This window comes from Hyperoodon ampullatus (assembly GCF_949752795.1).
Source record: "Hyperoodon ampullatus genome assembly, chromosome: 6".
NCBI lineage: Eukaryota > Metazoa > Chordata > Mammalia > Artiodactyla > Ziphiidae > Hyperoodon > Hyperoodon ampullatus.
The window spans coordinates 60,252,337-60,274,842 of record NC_136919.1 but is presented as its reverse complement, the minus strand read 5'-3'; the positions used below and the strand labels follow the sequence as shown (position 1 = coordinate 60,274,842).

Sequence of the window (22,506 nt, the reverse complement as noted above, 5' to 3'; positions counted from 1 at the left end):
AGGTATGATATTAGTGCTGAGTTTTTTTGTTGATGTACCTTATCAGTTTGAGGAAGTTCCCTTCTACTCCTAGTTGGTTACTTTTTTTATCATGAAGGGGTATTGCGTTTTGGCAAATAAATGCTTTCTATGTATCTATTGAAATGGTTATGTGGTTTTTGTCTATCATTTTATTGGTATAGCATATTACCATACTTGATTTTTGGATGTTAAACAAACCTTATGCTGGTGGGATATCTTTATCTGGCTTTGGTATCAGGATAATGCTGGCCTTAAAGAATGAGTTAGGAAGTGTTCCCTCCCTTATATTTTTTGGAAGAATTTGAACAAGATTGGAATTAAGTCTTTTAAAATGTTTGGTAGAATTCACCAGTGAAACCACCTGGTCCTGGAATTTTCTGTGTTGGGACGTTTTGATAACAGATTCAACCCCTTTGCTTATTATGGGTTTGAGATTTTCTATTTATTCTTGAGTCAGTTTAGGTATTTTGTATGTTTATTGGAATTTGTGCTTTTCATCTAGGTTGTCTAATTTGTTGATGGACAACTGTTTATAGTATTCTCTAGTCATCTTTATAATTTCTGTATGGTTAGTACTAGTGTCTTTACTTTCATTTCTGATTTTAGTTACTTACATCCTTTCTCTTTTTTTCTTTGTCAGTCTAGCTAAATGTTAGTTAATTTTGTTGTTCTCTTCAAAAGAGTCAGCTTTTTGATATAGTTGATTATATTGTTTAGTTATTCCCTTAAAAATGTTTCTACAATAATCTTCATTGTTTCTTTCCTTCTTCTCTCTTTGGATTCACTCTGCTATTCTTTTCTGTTCTTTAAAGTATAAAATTACATTATTGATTTGAGATATGTCACCTTTTTTAGTGTAGGCATTTACAGCTATACGTTACCCTCTGAGCATTGCCTTTCTTTGCTACATCCTGTAAGTTTTGGCGTGTTATGTGTTTTTTAAAAAAAATTTATTTAGGGCTTCCCTGGTGGCACAGTGGTTGAGAGTCTGCCTGCCGATGCAGGGGACACGGGTTCGCGCCCTGGTCTGGGAAGATCCCACATGCCGTGGAGTGGCTGGGTCCGTGAGCCATGGCCGCTGAGCCTGTGCGTTTTGAGCCTGCTCCGCAACGGGAGAGGCCACAACAGTGAGAGGCCCGCATACCGCAAAAAAAAAAAAAAATTATTTATTTTTGTCTGCGTTGGGTCTTCATTACTGCATGCAGGCTTTCTCTAGTTGAAGCGAGTGGGGGATACTCTCCGTTGCGGTGTGCGGTCTTCTCACTGCGGTGGCTTCTCTTGTTGCAGAGCATGGGCTGTAGGCATGTGGGCTTCAGTAGTTGTGGCATGCAGGCTCAGTAGTTGTGGCTCGTGGGCTCTAGAGCGCAGGCTCAGTAGTTGTGGCACACAGGCTTAGTTGCTCCATGGCATGTGGGATCTTCCTGGACCAGGGCTTGAACCCGTGTCCCCTGCATTGGCAGGCAGATTCTTAACCACTGCTCCACCATGGAAGTCCTAGCATGTTATGTTTTTGTTTTCATTTGTCTCTGGATATTTTCTGATTCTCTTGTGATTTCTTCTTTCATCTATTGGCTGTTTAAGTGTGTATTGTTTAATTTCTATATATTTTGAATTTTTCAGTTTTCTTTCTGTTACTGAGTTCTAGCTCCATTCCACTGTAGTTGGAAAAGATACTTTGTATGAGTTTAATTTTTTTAAGTTTATTATGAGCTTTTTTATTGCTTGACATATGGTCTGATATGGTGAATGTTCTGTGTACTTAAGAAATATGTGTATTCTGCTGTTTTGAGGTAGAGTGTTCCATGTATATCTGTTAGGTATACTTGGTTCATAGTGTTTTTCAGGCTCTTTGTATCCTTAGTGACCATCTATATAGATGTTCTATCATGATTTAAAATGGCCTATATTCTCCAACTATTATTGTAAAACTCTATTTCTTCCTTCAATTCTATACTTTATATATTTTAAGGCTCTGTTTTTTGGTGCATGTATGTTTATAGTGCTTACACTTTGATGAATTGACTCATTGATCAATATATTATGTCTTCTTTTGTCTCTTATAACAGTTTTTGACTTAGTTTATTTTGTCCAATATTCTTATGTCTATCCTAGCTCTCTTTTGTTTATTATTTTCATGGAATATCTTTTCTCATCATTTGATTTTCAATCTTTTTGTGTCTTTGCATATGATAGCCTCTTTTAAAAACATATAGTTGTATAATGTTCTCTTAATCCATTTTGTGTCTGCCTTTTGATTGGAGAGTTCAATCCATGTACATTTAAAGTACTTACTAGTGAGTAAAGACTAACTTCTGCCAATTTATTACTTATGTGCTGTATGTCTTATAGATTATTTTGTCCCTCATTTCCTCTATAACTGTCTTCCTTTGTGTAAAGTTGATTATTTGTAATGGCACATTTTGATTCCCTTCTCATTTGGGGGTGTATATTCTATTTATATTTTCTTTGTCGTTACCTTGAAGATTACATTTAACATCCTAAACTTATAACAATATAATTTCAGTTGATACCAATTTATCTTCAGTAGCATACAAAACTGTTCTGCTATATTGCTTTTTCCTTCCATTTTCAAGTTATTGTTGTCACAAGTGACATCTTTATAAATTGTGTGCCCTATAATATAGATTTATAATTTTTTATGTTTGTCTCTGAAATTATGTATGATTTACTTCTTCTTCCTAAAGAAGTAGGGTTAAAACCAAATATAAAACAGTATTGGATTTTATATTTGACCATGTATTTACCTTTACTGGAGCCTTTATTTCTTCATATGGCTTTGAGTTATCATTATATATTCTTACATTCTGTCTGAAGGAATTTCATTAGCATTTCTTGTACATTAGATTTAATAATGAACTCCCTCAGCTTTTATATGTGAATGTTAAAATTTTTGAAGGACACTTTTGCTGGGTATAGAATTCAATGTTGACTTTTTTTTCTTTCAACACTTTAAATATATCATCCCATTGCCTTCTGGCTTGCATGATTTCTGATGAGAAATCAGCTGTTAATCTCATTAACAATCCCTTGTATGTGACAAGTCACTCTCTTTTGTTACTTTCAAAATTCTCTCTTTGTTTTTGGATGAATTTCATAAGTTTGATTTTAGCATATCTTAACGTAGGTCTCTTTCTGTTAATCTTACTTGGAGTTTGTTATGGTCTTTGGCCTTATAGATACATATCTTTCATCAAAATTGGGACTTTTTTGGCTCTTATTTCTTCAATGTTGTTTCTGCCCCTTTTTCTGTCTCTTCTCTTTCTGGAACTCCCTTAATGTATATATTGGTCTGCTTAATGGTGTCCCACTGTTCTCATAGGCTCTATTCACTTTTCTTCATTCTTCTTTTTTTTCTGCTGCTCAGATTCAATAATTTCGCTTGTTCTGTCTTCTAGTTTGCTGATTCTTTCTTCTGCCTGCTCACATCTGTTGTTGAACCCTCTGGTGAATTATTCATTTTTGTTATTATACTTTTTACCTCCAGAATTTGATTCATTTTTATAATCTCAAGCTCTTTATTGATATTCTTTTGGTTTATACATTGTTTTTCTGATTTGCTTTAGTGATTTTTACATATTTTTCTTCAGCTCTTCGGGTATATTTAAAATAGTTGTTTTAAAGTTTTGCCTTGTAAATCTGGTATCTGAGGTTTCTCAGGGATAGTTTCTGTTAATTTTTGTGTTCCTTTGAATAGGCCATACTTTCCTGTTTCTTTGTATGCCTTGTGATTTTTTTGTTGTTGTTGAAAATTGGGTATTTGTGATAGCAAATTTATAATGTTATAACTCTGGAAATCAGATTCTACCCCTTCCCAAGACTTTGCTGCTTCTTTAATTGCTGAAGGGTATGGTAGTCTTTTTATCTTCCAATTTACTTTTGCACAGTCTCTAGTCCTGTTCTGTTGAGTCATTGAAGTCTCTGTCTTTTAGCTTTTGTCTGTTCCTGTTGTGACAGAAGTTTTCCTTGGCTGACAGGAGCTAAAACAAACAAACAAAAACAAAACAAAACAAAAAAAAGAAAAAAAACACACACAGAGATACAGAACAAATCTCTCCCCCAGTCTTTGTAGATTGGCTCTCCAATGGGACATTCCTTTAATACTTTCCCAGACTTGCACTAAGCTCAGGGGTTATCCCAAAGTGAAAGCATAGGGTAGCTCTGGAATTTTGTGAATACGCATCTTTCTATGAGCATATGTTTGGATTTCAGAACACTCCCATATGTATCAGTATTTTTGAATGTCTTATTTTCCCGAAGAATTTCCCACAGAGTTTAGTCCCATGACTTAGGCATTGTATTGAATATCTCAACCAGTCATCTTTTGCCCAAGGAATCTGTGGTTTATTAGTTCACTTTATGGCATTTTTGAGCCATATTCTCCACTTTTCCAGTCGGTGTTCCCACTCAGGTCTGAGATAATCACTTTGCATTATTTCTTCAGGTCACCCCTAGACAAATTAGAACAGACACATATAATAATTTGCTAAGAAAGTTTGTTCTGCTCTCTCTCAAACCAGGAAGGATTCCTTACTGGGAACATTGGCTACTGCCACTATATGAATTATACTGTTTTAAGATTCCTGGCTTTAAGATGGCTAGTGTGCTGAGAATAAGGTGGGGAAGGGCAAATAAAAACTTCACAAATCTGTTAATCCAGTTTTTAAGTTGCTTTTTTCTTGGTTCAGCATTTTCTTTGTTACTGTAAAATTTTGAATGCTTTCTAGAGTTTTTGCAACATTGGTTCTAACAGTTTCTGCTATTTTTCTCCGTGTTTCTGCAAGAGTGCTTGGAGCTGCATACTCTCCAATTGAGCATTTTGAATATGTTATCTCATTGTCTCTATCCTCCATCATTTCTGAAGAAAAGTCAGTTGCTAATCTTTTTGAAGTCTGTTGGAAATGCTGAGTCGTTTTCTCTTTTGTTTTGTAAGAATTTCTCCGTGTCTTTGGCTTTCAGCATTTTTACCATGATGTGTCTGTTTGTGGATCTCTGTGTTTATGAATAGTACTTGGAGTTTGTTGAGCTTCTTGGATTTGTAGATTAATGTTTTTCATCATTGTTTGGTAGTTTTTGACTATTATTTCTTTGAGTATTTTTTTCTGTTCTTGTTCTATTGCCTCTCGTTCTGGTAGTCCCTTTATGCTTGTATTGGTGCATTTAGTGGTGTGAGGTATTCCTCTGGGGCTATTAATTTGTATTATTCTTTTTTCTTGATATAGCTTCAGGTTTTTTGTTCTTATTCCTGTCAGTTCATATTAAATGTTGAGCTCTTCTAGTGAGGTTTTTTTGTTTTTTTGTTTGTTTGTTTTCATTTTAGTCATTGTGCTTTTTAGCACAAGAATTTCCATTTGGATGTTTCAAACCAATTTATATTACTTTATTTATATTTTCCATCAGATGAGATATTGTCATTTTACCTTTTTAAAAAAGATATGATACTTTTTAAAACATGGTTTTCTTTTACTTTTTAAATGTACTTATAATGCCTCTTTTGAAGTCCTTGTGAAGGCTGGTATCTGGATCCTCTCATGGGCAGTTGCTATTGCTTGCTTTCTTTTCTTTGCATGAATGACACCTTTTCTTTGCATGTTGTAATGTTTTTGTTGAAAAATGTACATTTCAAATTATATGCTTAGAGGAGTCAATTTAGCACCGTGGCAGAATAAAAAGCTATCTTTGTCTTTACCCTTCAATCTACAACCACTAAAATATCCAAAATACAATAACGATGCCTCTGTCCAATATATCAGGTTGCTGGAGAATTCCACACATCTGTGCATCTAAAGGTGGGTGGACTGGAACATATGGAGGAGGCCGAACCAAGGGAACAGCAGAGGCATGCTTGAAGTCCTGGTCCATCAGCCATGGCAGCTGAGCCCACAACCCCAGAGAACCTGGCAGTGGCAGGGCAGGTGGTGCACATGACTCAAGCCTTCTGGCCACATGGTTACTACAGCCACAAGTAACCGGGCAGCAGTGATAGTGGGGCCTGGTACCCCATTCCTCCAGCTTCTAAGGCACCCATTACTCCAGCCCCTCACATGCACATCTGCAGCTGTGGAGCTTAGGACACTGGACACCACAGAGGCACTTGCAGGAAACTTACAACACTGGACACCATGGAGGCACCCACAAGACCCTGGCTCCCCCTTCCCTTTCCCCCATGATAGTGGAACCTGCACCTTGGGATCCCAGATGAAGGAAGAGCCCACCATCCAAGGGCCCCAGGCAGCAGCAGCTGTGACACTGGCAGAAGCAAGGCACCAATGACCCCAGAGACACAGAAACAATAATGAAGGCACAGGGCCACACCTCTGACAGAGGCAGTGGAACATGGAAAGTGCAGACTCTCAAATAGAATCAGAGGCAGCTCAGGTAAGAGAAACCCAAAACTTGTGCTATATTGCTACCTACTGGAAATCAAAAGAAAGACCTCTAATTTCTAACGTGTTGAATTGCTAGAATCAAGCAGAAAGGTGTTCCCTACTTCACATGCACCAGCAGAGGAACAATTTATCAAGCACCATGAAAAACCACAGTAATATTGTACCACAAAAAGAAAATGACAATTCCACATAAATTAAACTTAAAGTCATGGAACATTGCAATCTGATTGATAGAAAATTCAAGAGAGTTGTCATGAAGAACCTCAACTAGCTACAAGAAAACTCAGAAAGGGTGTTCATCGAGCTCAGGAATAAAATTAATGAACAGAAGGAATAATTTACCAAAGAGGTTGAAACTAAAATAAAAGAACCAAACAGCAATTCTGGAGCTTAAGAATTCAATAAATGACATGAAGAATGCATTAGAAAGCATTGGATATAGAGCAGACCATAGTGAAGAGAGAATTAGTGATGGACTTCCCTGGTAGCACAGTGGTTAAGAATCTACCTGCCAATGAAGGGGATGCAGGTTCGAGCCCTGGTCTGGAAAGATCCCACATGCCTTGGAGCAGCTAAGCCCGTGCGCCACAACTACTGAGCCTGTGCTCTAGAGCCCGTGAGCCACAACTACTGAGCCTGAGTGCTGCAACTACTGAAGGTGGTGCGCCTAGAGCCTCTGCTTTTCAACAGGAGAAGCCACCGCAACAAGAAGCCTGGGCACTGCAATGAAGAGTAATCCCCACTCGCAGCAAGTAGAGAAAGCATGCATGCAGCAACGAAGACCCAACACAGCCAAAAATAAATAAATAAAATATAAATAAATTTGTTTAAAAAAAGAGAATTAGTGAGCTCAAAGATAGAAATCTTGGAATGATACAGTAGAAGAAGAAAGAGGATTGAGATATAAAAAATGAGGAAATTCTACAGTAGTTATTCAGCTCTTTTAGGAAGGGCAGCAATAGGGTAATGGGTACCCCAGAGGGAGAAGAGAGGGGAAGGGAGCAGAGAATTTATTTATAATAGCCGAGAACTTCCGAAACGTGGGGAAGGAACTAGATACATAAGCCCATGAGGCTAAGAGAACACCTAACTGCCTCATTGCAAAAACCTTGTCCAAGACACATTATATTAAAGTTGTCAAAAGTCAATGACAAAGGAAGATTTTGAAATTCAGCCAGGGAAAAAAAGATGGTAACCTACAAAGGAACCCCCATTATGCTATCAGCAGATTTCTGAAACCCTACAGGCCTGGAGGGAGTGGAATGACAGGCTCAAAATACTGAAAGATTAAAAACTATCACCCAAGAATACTCTGTCCAGCAAAGTTATCATTCAGATATGAAGGAGAAATAAAGATTTTCCCAGGTAAATAAAAGCTCAGAGATCATCAAAACTAGACCTGCCTTACAAGAAATGTTGAAAGGTGCTCTTCTACCAGAAACATAAAGGCAAAAGTACACAAAAGTTTGAGCAAGGTGATAAATAGAATCAGAAAACTGTAATTAATAGAATTGGCTTTTAAATGCTTTATTATAGCATAAAATTTAAAGGGGGAAAAGTAGGAAAAATAACTATCTACTTCAATTTGCTAACAAACTCACAACATATAAAGGGATAATTCAAGACAACAAAAACAAAAAGGGAAGAGAAAAAGGATGTAATTTATATATGTAAATGAAGATAAGATGCTATCAACAGAAAAAAGAGTACTTTATCCATGAGACGTTTTAGACGAAACTCACAGCAACCACAAAGCATAAATCTAGAGCAGAGACATGAAAAATAAACAAGGAGGAAACTGAGAAAAAAAATCATAGAAAACCACCAAACCAAAATGGCAGACGAAAACACAAAGAAAAAGAAATGATGGAGATATAGAGCAACCAGAAAACAAAAGGTAAAATGGCAGTGATTAGTTATCATCTATCAATTATAACTCTTAATGTAATTGATTGAATTCACCAATCAAAAGACACAGAGTGACTGGATGCATTAAAAAACAAGACTCAGGGCTTCCCTGGTTGCTCAGTGGTTGAGGGTCTGCCTGCTGATGCAGGGGACACGGGTTCGTGCCCCGGTCCAGGAGGATCCCACATGCTGCGGAGCGGCTGGGCCCGTGAGCCATGGCTGCTGAGCCTGCGCGTCTGGAGCCTGTGCTCCGCAACGGGAGAGGCCACAACAGCCAGAGGCCCACGTACCGAAAAAAAAAAAAAACTAAAAAAAAAAAAAAAGCAAGACTCAAGTATATATTGTTTCCAGGAGACTCATCTCAGCTCTAAAGATGAATGTAAGGTAAATGTGAAGGGACTGACTATGATACTCCAAGCAAATGACAACCAGAATAAGTGGATGTAGCCATACTCATGTCAGACAAAATAGACTTCAAGCCAAAAAAGGTAACAAGAGACAAAATTGAACAGTATATCATGATAAAGGGGACAATTCGTCAAGAAGATATAATATTTATATATGCATCTAACATAGAAGCACCGAAATATATAAAACAGTTATTAGTAAAACTAAAAGGAGCAATTGACACTAACACAGTAATAGTAGGGGACTTTAACACCCCACTTGCATCAGTGGATAGTTCATCCAGGCCAAAAGTCAACAAGGAAACAGTGATCTTAAATGATACATTAGACCAAATGGATTTGATAGATTTGTACAGGGTATTCTGTCCAAATGCAGCAGAATGCATATTCTTCTCAAGTGTACATGGAACTTTCTCAAAGTTAGACCATATATTGGGACACAAAGCAAGTCTCAAGAAATGTAAGAAGATTGAAATCATATCAAGCATCTTTTCAGTGGTATGAAACTAGAAATCAACTACAAGAAGAAAGCTGGAAAAAATCACAAATATGTGGAGAATGAACAACATGCTACTAAGCAACTATTGGGTCAACAAAAAATCAAAGGAGAAATCAAAATTTATTTGAAGATGAATGGAAAGGAAAATAGGACAAACCAAAATCTGTTGGAGGCAGCAAAAGCAGTACTAAGGGAGAAGTTTATAGACATTCAGGCCTACCTTAAGAAACAAGAAAAATCTCAGTTGAACAATCTAACCTTACATCTAAAGGAACTGGAAAAATAATAACAAATGAAGCCAAAAGTCAGTAGAAGGAAAGAAATAATGAAGATCATAGTGGAAATAAATTAAATGGAGACTAAAAAGACAAAAAAATCAATGACATTAAGAGCTGGTTCTTTGAAAAGATAAAACCTACAAACCTTTAGCTAGACTCATTAGGGAAAAAAGACAAGGCTCTGGTAAATAAATTTGGAAATGAAAGAGGAGGAATAACAATGGATACCACAAAAATACAAAGGATTATTAGAGCATATTATGAACAGCTATATGCCAACAAGTGGAACAACCTAGAAAAAATAGACAAATGTTTAGAATCATACAGCTTCTAAGACTGAATCATGAAGAAATAGAAAATTTGAATAGACCACATAACTAGTATAGAAATTGAAACAGTAATCAACAAGCTCCCCAGGCCTGGACAACTTCACAAGTGAATTCTACCAAACATTCAAAGAAGATTTAATACCTATTCTTCTCAAACTCTTCCAAAAAACAGAAGAGGAGGCAATGATTCCTAACTCAATTTATTAGGCCAACATCACTCTCATACCAAAACCAGACAAAGACAGCACACAGAAAAAGAAAATTACAGGCCAATATCTTTGATGAACATAGATGCAAAAACTCTGAACAGAATATTAGCAAGCCAAGTAAAATAATACATTAAAAGAATCATCACCATGATCAAGTGGGATTTATCCCAGGGATGGAAGGAGGTTTCAACATCTGAAAATCAATCAACGTGATACATCACATCAACAAAAGGATGAAGACCATATGATTACCTCAATAGATGCAGAAAAGGCATTTGACAAGATTCAACACCGATTTTTGATAAAAACTCTCAACTAAATGTTTATAATAGTAACATACCTCATCATAATGAGAGCTGTAAATGACAAGCCCACATCTAACATCATACTCAATGGTGAAAAACTAAAAGCTCTCTCTCTAATATCAGGAACAAGACAACAAGACAAAGAGGCCACTCTTGCCACTCTTATTTAACATAGTATTGGAAGTCCTAGTATTGGAAGTCCTAGCCAGAGCAATTAGGCAAGAAAAGGAAATAAAAGGAATCCAAACTGGAAAGAAAGGGATAAAACTCTCACTGTTTGTGCATGACATGATTTTATATAGAGAGAACCATAAAGACTCCACAAAAAAGGCTATTGAAAAAATAAATACGGCAGAGTTGCAGGGTATAAAATCAACATACAAAACTCTGTTACGTTTGTATATGCTGACAATGATCTAGCAGAAAGAGAAATTAAGAAAAGTCATATTTATAATCACAACAAAAAGAATGAAATACATCAGAATAAATTTAACCAAGGAGTTGAAAGACCTGAACACTAAAAACTGTAAGACATTGTTGCTAGAAATTGGAGAAGACACATAAATTGAAAAATATTTTATGCTTATGAGTTGGAAGAATTAGCATTGTTAAAATACCCATACTACCTAAAACAATATATAGCTTCAGTTCAATCTGTTTCCAAGTCACAAGGACATTGTTCACAGAAATAGAACAAAAGTTTCTAAAATTTATAATGGAACCACAAAAGACCCTGAATAGCCAAAGCAATTCTGAGAAAAAAGAACAAAGCTGGAGGTATCACAGTCCATGATTTCCAGCTAGACTACAAAGCCATATTAATCAAAACAGCATGATATTGTCAGAAAAACAGATACATAGATCAATGGAATAGAATTGAGCACCCAGAAATAAACCCACACATATATAGGCAATTAATATACAACAAAGGAACATATATATATAAAGACATTATAGCCTTTTCAATAAATGGTGTTGGGAAAACTGGACAGCCACATGCAAAAAAATGAAACTAGACCACTGTCCCACACCATACACAAAAATCAACTCAAAATGGATTAAAGACTTAAATGTAAGTCATGAAACCATAAAACTCTGAGGATAACATAGGCATTATGCTCTTTGACACTGGTCTTAACAGTGTCTTTCTGGGTACGTCTTTTCAGGCAAGGGAAACAAAAGCAAAAATAAACAAATGGGACTACATCATCCTAAAAAGCTTCTGCACAGCAAAGGATACCATGTACAAAATGGAAAGACAATCTACTGAATGGAAAAGACATTTACAAATGATATATCTGATAAAAGGTAAAATCCAAAATATATAAAGAACTCATACAACTCAAGAAATAAACAGTCCAATTAAAAAATGGGCAGAGGACCTGATTATACATTTTTCCAAAGAAGACATACAGATGACCAACAGGCACATGAAAAGATGTTCAACATCACTAATTATTAGGGAAATGCAAATGAAAACCACAATGAGATATCAGCTTACTCCTGTTAGAATGGCTATTATCAAAAAGACAAGAAATAACAGGTGCTGTTGAGGATGTCGAGAAAAGGGGAGCCTCAGATACTCTTGATGGGAATGTAAATTGGTTCAGCCACTGTGGAAAACTGTATGAAGAGTCCAAAAAAATTAAGAATAGAGCTACCATATGATTCAGCTACCCCATGTCTGGGTATTTATTCAAAGAATATGAAAACACTAATTCAAAAAGATATATGCACCATTATGTTCATTGTGACATTATTTACAATAGCTAAGATATAGAAACAACCTGAGTCCCCATCAACCAATAAATGGATAAAGAAGATATGGTATATACACACACACACACACACGCACACATACACACACACATGCACAGAGTAGAATACTACTCAGCCATCAAAAAGCTGGAATCTTGCCATTTGTGACAATATGTATGGACCTTGAGGGTATTATACTAAGTAAAAGAGTCAGATGGAGAACTGTGTGATTTCACTAATATGTGGAATACAAAAAACAAACAGACAACAAAATAAACTAAAGAGAAACAAACACATAGATACAGAGAACACAATAGTGGTTACCAGGGGAAGTTGTGGTGGTGGGGGGTGAAATGGATAAAAGGGGTTAACTGTATGGTGATGGATGGAAACTAAATTTTGGTGGTGAGCATGCTGTAGGGTATACAGAAGTAGAAATATAACGTACACATGAAACATAATATTATAAACCAATGTTATCTTAATAAAAATAAATCTAAAATAAAGTAAAAAGAAAAATAATTGTTTCAAAGCAAAAAAAGTTAATAAAAATAAAATTATATACTGTAGCTGTTTTGGGGTTTTGTTTTTTGTTTTGTCTGTTTGTTTGTGTTTGTTTTTATTTTTGGCTGTGCTGCATAGCTTGTGGGATCTTAGTTTCCTGACCAGGGATTGAACTCACACCCTCAGCAGTGAAAGTGTGGAGTCCTAACCACTGGACCACCAGGGAATTCCCACTGTAGCAGTTTTGGATACTGGTTCCTCACTGCCGTAACATCAGGGCTTGTTGACGTTTGCTCATTGTTTTTTTAATGTTTTCATTGGGCCATTTTAGGAAATATGTTTCCCATGCTGTTAACAGTCTCTTGTGGTTGCTTTTCATAGAGCACAGACCTGGACATGTACACATTCACCCTGTGATTTTAGCAGGGCTCTACTTCACTGTCTGTTCTCTTGATTTGTCTGTTCATGTGTCTGTCTCCTGATTTGTCTGTTAATATGTTTGTTTGTTAATATGTCTGTTGGTATCACACCCAGCTGTTGGCCTCCAAAAACTGACTGATTAGATTCTTCTATTGTTTTTGTCAGTGTCCTGGGACACAAATTGCTCCACAGTCTAATCTAATTAAATCTTGGCCTCTCCATAGGGTTTTTTTTTTAATTGTGGTTAAGTAATATAACATAAAATTTAGAATCTTTCATCATTTTAAGTATACAGTTCAGCAGTGTTAAGTATATACACATTGGTATGCAGCCAAGTTGCAGAAACATTTCATCCTTCAAAAGTGAAACTATATTCAAAAACAACTTCCCATTTCTCCTCCCCCCAGCTCCAGGCATCCACTAGTCTGCTTTGTGTCTCTATGAGATTCTTCATATAAGTGGAGTCATACATTATTTTTTGTAAGTGGCTTGTTTGGCTTTCCATAATTATCTCAAGGTCCATCCATGTTCTTTCATATGTCAAAATTTCCTTCCTTGTTTCTTGTGGTAAAAAACACATAACATGAAATTTACCACCTTAACCGTTTTTAAGTGTACAGTTCAGTAGTGTTAACTATATTTACATTGCTGTGAAAGAGATCTCCAGAACTTTGTTGAACTTTGTTGACTTCAAGACCTGCAACTCTGTTTTTTAATAACAACTGCTTAGTGCTCCCTTACCCTAGGCCTTGGTAACTACCATTCTATTCTGTGTATCTATTAATTTGACTACTTTAGATACTTGATATAAGTGGAGTCATCTGGTATTTGTCCTTTTGTGACTGATTTGTTTCATTAGGCATAATGTCCTCAAGGTTCATCCATGTGGTAGCATGTGACAGGCTTTCCTTTCTTTTGGGGGCTGCATTGTGCTTCATTTTATGTGTATAGCACGTTTTGTTTATTCATTTGACATTTAGGTTGCTGCCACTTGGCTATTGTGAATAGTGCTGCTACGAACATGGGTTTACAGATATCTCTTCAAGACCCTGCTTTTAGTTCTTTTGAATGTACACCCAGATGTGGATTATATGGTGGTTCTGTTTTTTATGTTTTGAGGAACCCCCCATACTGTTTTTGAGAGTATTTTTACAGTCCCAACAACACACAAAGGTTCCTACTTCTTCGTGTCCCAGTGAACACCTGTTATTTTCTGCCTTCCCTTCCTTTCTCTCATTTCCCTTTCATTCCATGTTTCCTTCTTTCTTTCTCTCTTACATCCACCCACACACCCACCTATATATCTATCATTACTCTTTTTTAATAAATGGGAATTTAAGAAGTATAGATATACCTCAGAGATATTGTGGGTTTGGTTCCAGACTGCCACAATAAAGTGAATATTGCAATGAAGTAAGTCACAAATTTTTTGGTTTCCCAGTGCACATAAATGTTATGTTTACACTATACTGTAGTCTGTTAAGTGTGCATAGCATTATGTCTAAAACAACAGTTTACATATCTTACTTAAAAAAATATTTTATTGCTAAAAACAGCTAACTGTCATCTGAACCTTTAGCAAGTTGTAGTAGTAACATCAAATATCATTCACCACAGGTCACCATAACAAATATAATAATAATGAAAGAGTTTGAATTACCAGAGTATGGCACTGAGACATGAAGTGAGCAAATGTTGGAAAAATGGCATTGATAGACTTGTTTAATGCAGGGTTACCACAGTCCTTCAATTTGTAAAAAAAAATGCAATATCAGTGAAGTGCAATAAGGGGAAACATGATAAAATGAGATATGCACGTACTCACAGTGCTATCTTGGCTGAAAGCCAATACTTTTATCTTCAGAAGTTCATTCTAGTTGCTGCAGGGAGAATATATGAGGTATGGGTGCATTGCTAGAGTAGATTTTTAGTGCTTGACCTAAAGCTTGTTGCTCGCTTTTGTAAATAATGAATGTATAGTGTATTTTTGGGTATCCTCTACTTTTAGATAAAATATTTATTTAATATTTTATGAAAATAAATTAATTTTATAATATATTTTTGAGTAAAAATATTTTTGAAAAAATGTACATCAGTTTTTTTAAACATTTTTATTGTTGGAGTATAATTACTTTGCAGTGGTGTGTTATTTTCTACTGTGTAACAAAGTGAATCAGCTATACATATACATATATTCCCATTTCTCCTCCCTCTTGCATCTCCCTCCCACCCTCCCTATCCCATCTCTTTAGGTGGACACAGAGCACCCAGCTGATCTCCCTGTGTCATGCAGCTGCTTCCCACTAGCTATCTACTTTACATTTGGTAGTGTATATATGTCCATGCCACTCTCTCACTTCGTCCCAGCTTCCCCTTCCCCCTCCCTCAAGTCCATTCTCTACATCTGCATCTTTATTCTTTATACATCAGTTTTAAAATTGTTTCAAAATGAAAAAAAGATTTAGAGAGTTATCAGGAGGAAAAGACCAACTTTGAACTTTAGGTGAAATTTCACCACAATCAAGTGAACTCAGCATGATCTGAACCTGAAACATTGTAAAATTATTTTTATTTTTTTGCTGCACCATTTTTTCTTCTCTGAGTGTATCTGTATTTAAAACTGAGGAAATAATATCTATTTGTTTTGAGTAATATTTAAGTAAATGAGCTCTTTTTTTTTGTTCATTGTAATTAACTTTTTTCATTGTATAATACTTCCTTTATTGTAATTTTAATAAGTAAATTTCTACATAGATTTTCAAGTTTATTAGCTTCAGATTCTTAACTTTCACACTAGGAGACGATGATACTTTTACAGTTTCTGAAAAAAGTAACCTGTGACTGGTGTAAAATTTATTGATTGTATTAACATTTTTTAATTTAATGAAACAAAAAAGTAAAATTTAAAGCACTACTGATTTTTCACTGTTATTTTGTGGATTAGTTAAATAGACTTTTAATTTTATTTATTTATTTGATATTTATTATATTTGTGATATGAATGCTCTAATTTTAGGTCTTTGAAGACAGTTTAATGGAAGCAAGGAAAGAAATTGAAGTATCACAGAGTAAATATAATGCTGTATCATTACAGTTGAATAATAAACAGACTGAACTTATCCAGAAGGATATGGATATTACCCTGGTCAGGCAAGTATACTCACTACTTAATTTAACATTTTAGAAATGTCCTTTGTTATGCAGAATGCCAGCATTTTTGTTTATTATTAACACCCTAAAATGACAATATACATCTTCTGTGAGTACTTATGTCTGTGCATTGAAACTATCTAGAATTAACGGGGACAATCAGGGGTTTCGCAGGACTGGAAAGAATCATGCTCAAAGAGTAGCCTTGGTTCAGTTTTTAACAAGGAGGATGCATTCATTCCTTGTTTCCTTCTAAAATTCCTACCCATGCATTATGTAATATTATTGTTATAATGAATAATAAATGAGTGATCCAGTTTTGACGTTTTATTTTATTATGTTCTAAATAGTTTTAGTTTGTGAAATATTCTTTCTATATCAAAATAGTTAATTTTGTAGCACTACTTATAAAGTGGAAGTACTTGAAAAACTTTTTAAGTGTTTTGAGAGATGTTAAACTACCTATTAATTTATTTTATAATAATCTTTATCAGAAAATATTGTTAGAACAGACCATAAATATATATATACACATATACACACATATGTTATACATATATACACATGTATGTATGTGTGTACATTTTAAAATTTGAACTAATTAAAATAAATCATACAAAGTTTATCACATACCTGTATAAGCACAATTTCATTCTCTGAAATATGTCATATATTTATATATGTAATATACTATCTATATAATATTTATATAGATATACAATTATAATTAACATTATATATAATTATGATATACATAAATATTTATATATACTTAATACTTATTTTTATATATAGTGTATTACAATATATATATTGGAGTAGTATTTTTGCTTGGGTAATAGATTAATACATATTATTATATATTATATATTATATATTTATATATAATATATATTAATTTATATTATATGTTTTATTATATATAAAAATATATAAGCATTATATATTATAAATAAAAGCAAAAATCCATTGTGTCACATTTTAAAAACCTTTTTACCATGGGGTGAGGAAAAGTATTTCTTTACAGATGATAGACTTTATGCACTCACGGTATAATTTTTTTAAGCCAGTAATTTGATGAAGTCAAAAAAGTAATTCTAAACACTAATAGAATCTTAGTTTTAGAAGCAATCTTAAAATTTTAAATTATTCCTATCTTCTTCCCTATAAAAAGGCTTTTAGTCTTTGCTTGATACTTTTAGTTTATAAGTTTCTCAGTACTCTTCAAGACTGTTCTTTTTTATTTTGTTCAAATTTCTAGATTGTTTCATATATTTAGTTGACATTTGCCTTTTTACAGTATGCACCCATTTGTATCTTGGTTCCTTATCTAGAGAATCTCAGGAACAGTCTAATCTGTTCTGTAGTTCAGACCTTCAAATAATAAAAGATAACTTTATTAATAAATTTTTTTATTAACTTATTAACTGCTTCTGTTTCTCATAATTTTTCATGTATATGTTTCACAGACGTTATATTGTTTTGGGTTGCCTTTCTTTCTCTTTTTTTTTGTTAGTAAAAGTATGTAATATAAAATTCCCAAATAAATGGTTAAGTGGAATATTATACAGCTGTAAAAAAGAAAAATGTAGCTCTGTATATATTTACACAAATCCTCCAAATAAAAAAAAGTGAAAACAAGTTGTAAAAAAGTGTGAATAGTTTGCTACTGTTTCCTTTAATAAAGCACATTTGTATGTGCACAGACTTCTGATAGAATACAGAAGGTAAGGGGGCTTCTGGAGAGAGGGATGGGGTTTGGGGACAGGTAAGACAGGGAGACTTCTTCATTAATGGTCTCTTGTAACCTCTGCACATGTGGCCTCTTAAATTTTAAAACATTTTTCTCGATTCAAGGACTCCCAAGGGTTTACTCTGGCTATGAATGTAAGTGAAAGCTGCTGGGTTAATTTTTCTACTGAGCTCTTGGATAATCATTAAAATATCAGATAAAAATAATCTCTGTTTGTTTTGGAGCTGTAGTCTCAACATCAATTAGTATTATGGCAGGTATTACATAAAGAAGATTTACTACAGTTTGCGTTAACGTAATCTTGTGTTCCTTGCAAAAGTTCCAACTGAGAGGAGGTCAGGCAAAAGGAAATTAACCTGGGCTTAAAATGTGCTCACGGGTAATCCAGGCAGTTTACTAAGAGTTGACTGTAGTTCAATCTAAATTTACCAGGGAACTGTCATTATCTGCCAACACCACTCTCTCAAGCAGACTGCCCACATGGCTGCATTTCAGCCCTCTTCATTGTAAGAGTGAAACACAGCCAAGCATATTTTTCATCTCTTGTAAGTGTCTCTACTTTTCTTCCACTCTCAGTTGAAAAGACCTACATCTAACATTTTTGTTTTTGTTTTTGTTTTTGGCTACGTTGTGTCTTCGTTGCTGCGTTGCAGGCTTTCTCTACTTGTGGTGAGCAGGGGCTACTCTTTGTTGTAGCGTGCGGGCTTCTCATTGCGGTGGCTTCTCTTGTTGCAGAGCATGGGCTCTAGGTGCGCAGGCTTCAGTAGTTGCAGCATGCAGCCTCAGTAGTTGTGGCTTGTGGGCTCTAGAGCACAGGCTTAGTAGTTGGGGCACATGGGCTTAGTTGCTCTGTGGCATGTGGGGTCTTAGACCAGGGATGGAACCCGTGTCCCCTGCATTGGCAGGCGGATTCTTAACCACTGCACCACCAGGGAAGTCCCTACATCTAACATTTGATCTAGTTAATATATTTTCAGGTTGGCTATATTACAAAATTCAAAAAGTAAAATTTATGAAAGAATAATAATTTGAAAGATCACTAAAACAAACTTGTACAATAAGCTATAAACTCACCATATTTGTATCCTGAGCATTAAATCTTTTGACTGTTTTTACAAATGGGTGTTATGACAACATAACATTGTTTTTCCTGTATTACATGAAATAATATTTAAGAATTAAATTCCCCTGAGGTAATAAAAAACCTTTTTAGAAGAAGTATATATATTCCACCTTCCAGTGTGATATGGTGTCCAGGTATAAAGGACATCTAAATAAAAATAAAATCTTGGAGAAGTTAAATGCTAATATTTTTCAAAAATATCCTAGGCAAATTGTACAGATTAAGGAATGAAAATCACATTTAAACCAATCCACGTGGATTAAACTACTGTTGCTATCACTGGGCTATGACAGTTACAATTCCACAACTTTTATAATGCGACATAATGTGAAGGGCAAGAAAAAACCACCTTAGTTTTCCAGCTCTTTGGAGAGATCTGGGGCAAAGCAATCAGAATTCAGTAACAGGATTTTCTCAGCTGAACTAAGGACAGAGAATAGACGGTATGAGTCAACTCCCTGGCTGACTGTTACCTTTGGCCAAATAAGGAAAATGTCTTCTACAGCCAAAGGGAGATGAGAACCTCAGTAGGTAGATGGATTTCAGATTTGCACTAAAATTGACTTCATTTGGGATGTGGAAGCGTCTAGGTGAAGGCCGGTTAATTGATAATTGACATCTCTTCCCAGTCTCTGCTCTCAGACACTGAGTTGATTATGCTTCTTAAATACTTTATGAACTCCATCCTGATCTCTTCCGGTCACCCTTAAGATTTGAGTGCACCAGCTTCAGCTTGTTCAAGGGTGGTGCCAAAGCAGGGTTTGCTTTGTCACTTCCAGAGCCTGGTTTATGGTGTGCAGTTAACAGACATTGACTATCCTGTAAAAACTGCTGCTGGACAAAGCAGGAATACCACATCTCAATTTCCTTCAGGTGGCTTGGGATGTCAGCATTGAAGATGATCACCACCCCGTAAGAGTCCTTCATCAGGGCTGGCCAAAAAGACTCAAACTTTGGATCGCCACCACAATCCCAGAGCTCAGATTCATACCCTGTGCCTTTGTTGTTGCTGGTAGCATATGGGTTCTCAAATTCCAGGATCCTCACTCCTTGGGTTGGGTTGTATTCGGCGATGTCAGAAGATTTTGTCAGGAAGTTGGCCCAAACGGTTTTTCCAGTCTCACAGGGCCCCACAAAGAGGATCTTGGCTATCAGCATTGCGGTCTGCTGCCCAAAGACCTGCCAGAGCCCACCCAGGTGCTGCCGGAGCCCTTGCTGCTGTCAGGGCAGAGCCTGGGTTGCCTTTCTGAATGCATTCCATCTTGTCAGAGTTTATATCATCAATATTCTTCTTAAAATATGGCACCTATAACTACATAAAATATTCCGACAAGACCTTTCCATTTTAAAGTATGATGATTTTAAACTATTGGATGGAACATGCGGTCCATTCTAGGGTATGTGAATGGGATTTGAAAAATTATGTTTTCTACTAAATTTTGCACCTGCATTTATCTGTATACTTGAATTTAGTGTACTGCAAGAACTATAAGCTTCAGTAAATAAGGCAATGATATCCATAGATGGACATTTTCTTACAAGATGGTAAAGAGATGAACTCTGTGTAATTTTAAGTGTTTGATTATAGGACTCAAAAAGGAGGAGGTAACAGCACAGAGCTGGAAGATTTCAGAGGACTTTGACTCAGACCCTCATTATAGGGTAGTAGTTGAGATGTCTTCAGTGTTTTTCCTGAATTGTTTGAATAATAATTTTCTGAATACACTACATGTCTCCTTCATTTTTATTTCTTGTTGGTGTGTGGTGGTTATGATATACCAGCATTACTGTATTGAATCTGTATATTGTGCAAAAGACATACCAAGCCATAACTGTAGGAAAAGTGGTCTAGGCACTTTCTTATTTGGATATACTTTTACTTGTTGATAAATGATGGAGTTGACCTAGCTTTATTTCTTTATGGGTTTATTTCTTTGAATTCCTAATTATTTGCTTATTTATTGAATAATTAATCCGTGTTACCCATTATGCTATGGAATATTGCTGTGAAGTACCACAAATGATTTTTACCTTGTGTTAGAATATAAATAAATAATATACATGTCTGTAACATATACAGAACATCTTAGTATAAACCTAGAACTTGCATAAAAGTCAGTAACCAGTTAAGTTGCCTAACTAAAATTTTTGCCTGACTAGTAATGATTCAACAGTTACGTGGAGAGTGAGCTAAATGAATAGCTTAACTTCCATTGAGAAGGTGGGCTAATGTCAATTGATTTGGGAATTTTAGAAATTAGTTGTGAATCTCCAAAAAAAAAATGAAAAAATAAAGGTCAAGACAGAACAGTCACAATTTTGGTGAGGAATATCATCAAAGTCAGAATCCTGAAATTGGACTAATGCATCTGGATTGCTGGTGTTCCTAGGCACTTAGCAGAAGCAAGTGTAAATTAACTCTGGAGGATAGTAAAGCAATTCTGTCCTCAAATTATGTCTACAGTTTTACAAACTAATGTCTAGCACATAGTCAGAAATATCAAGTATGTGGTAAAGCAGTAATAAAAATTAAAAGACGTAAGAACTGGAGGAGATTGGTTCAAGATGGCATAGTAGAAGGACATGCGCTCACTCCCTCTTGCGAGAGCACCAGAATCACAACTAACTGCTGAACAATCATTGACATGAAGACATTGGAACTCACCAAAAAAGATACCCCACATCCAAAGACAAAGGAGAAGCCACAATGAGATGGTAGGAGGGGCGCAATCACAAAAAAATCAAATCTCATAACTGCTGGGTAGGTGACTCACAAACTGGAGAATAATTATACCACAGAAGTCCACCCACTGGAGTGAAGGTTCTGAGCCCCATATCAGGCTTCCCAACCTGGGGGTCAGGCAACGGGAGGGGAAATTCCCAGAGAATCAGACTTTGAAGGCTAGTGGGATTTGATTGCAGGACTTTGACAGGAGTGGTGGAGAGATTCCACTTTTGGAGGGCACACACAAAGTAGTGTGTGCATCAGGACCCAGGGGGAAGAGGCAGTGACCCATAGGAGACTGAACCAGACCTACCTGCTAGTGTTGGAGGGTCTCCTGCAGAAGCGGGGGTGGCTGTGGCTCACCGTGGGGACAAGGACACTGGCAGCAGAAGTTCTGGGAAGTACTCCTGGGCGTGAATCCTCCCGGAGTCTGCCATTAGCCCTACCAAAGAGCCTGTAGTCTCCAGTGTTGGGTTGCCTCAGGCCAAACAACCAACAGGGAGGGAACACAGCTCCACCCATCAGCAGACAAGCGGATTAAAGTTTTACTGAGCTCTGCCCACCATAGCAACACCCAGCTCTACCCACCACCAGTCCCTCCCATCAGGAAGCTTGCACAAGCCTCTTAGATAGCCTCATCCAGCAGAGGGTAGACAGCAGAAGCAAGAAGAACTACAATCCTGCAGCCTGTGGAATGAAAACCACATTCA

At 36.0% G+C, this 22,506-nt stretch overlaps 2 protein-coding genes across 2 annotated transcripts in view; one reads left to right on the top strand and one right to left on the bottom strand.

The window, feature by feature from the left end:
- The window catches only part of CNTLN (centlein), a gene marked incomplete at both ends in the record, with an annotated part of 349,797 nt that overhangs the window by 115,526 nt on the left and 211,765 nt on the right, over window positions 1–22,506 (top strand). Inside the window, one exon of the mRNA XM_079706500.1 lies at window positions 16,062–16,199. Coding sequence (XP_079562626.1) covers window positions 16,062–16,199 — 138 coding nt within the window. The remainder of the gene's footprint in view (window positions 1–16,061; window positions 16,200–22,506) is intronic.
- LOC307054701 (intraflagellar transport protein 22 homolog) lies at window positions 19,744–20,229 on the bottom strand (the record flags this gene model as incomplete). Its single annotated transcript, XM_079706547.1, has 1 exon — window positions 19,744–20,229. The coding sequence occupies one exon, from the start codon at window positions 20,227–20,229 to the stop codon at window positions 19,744–19,746; it is 486 nt and encodes a 161-aa protein (XP_079562673.1).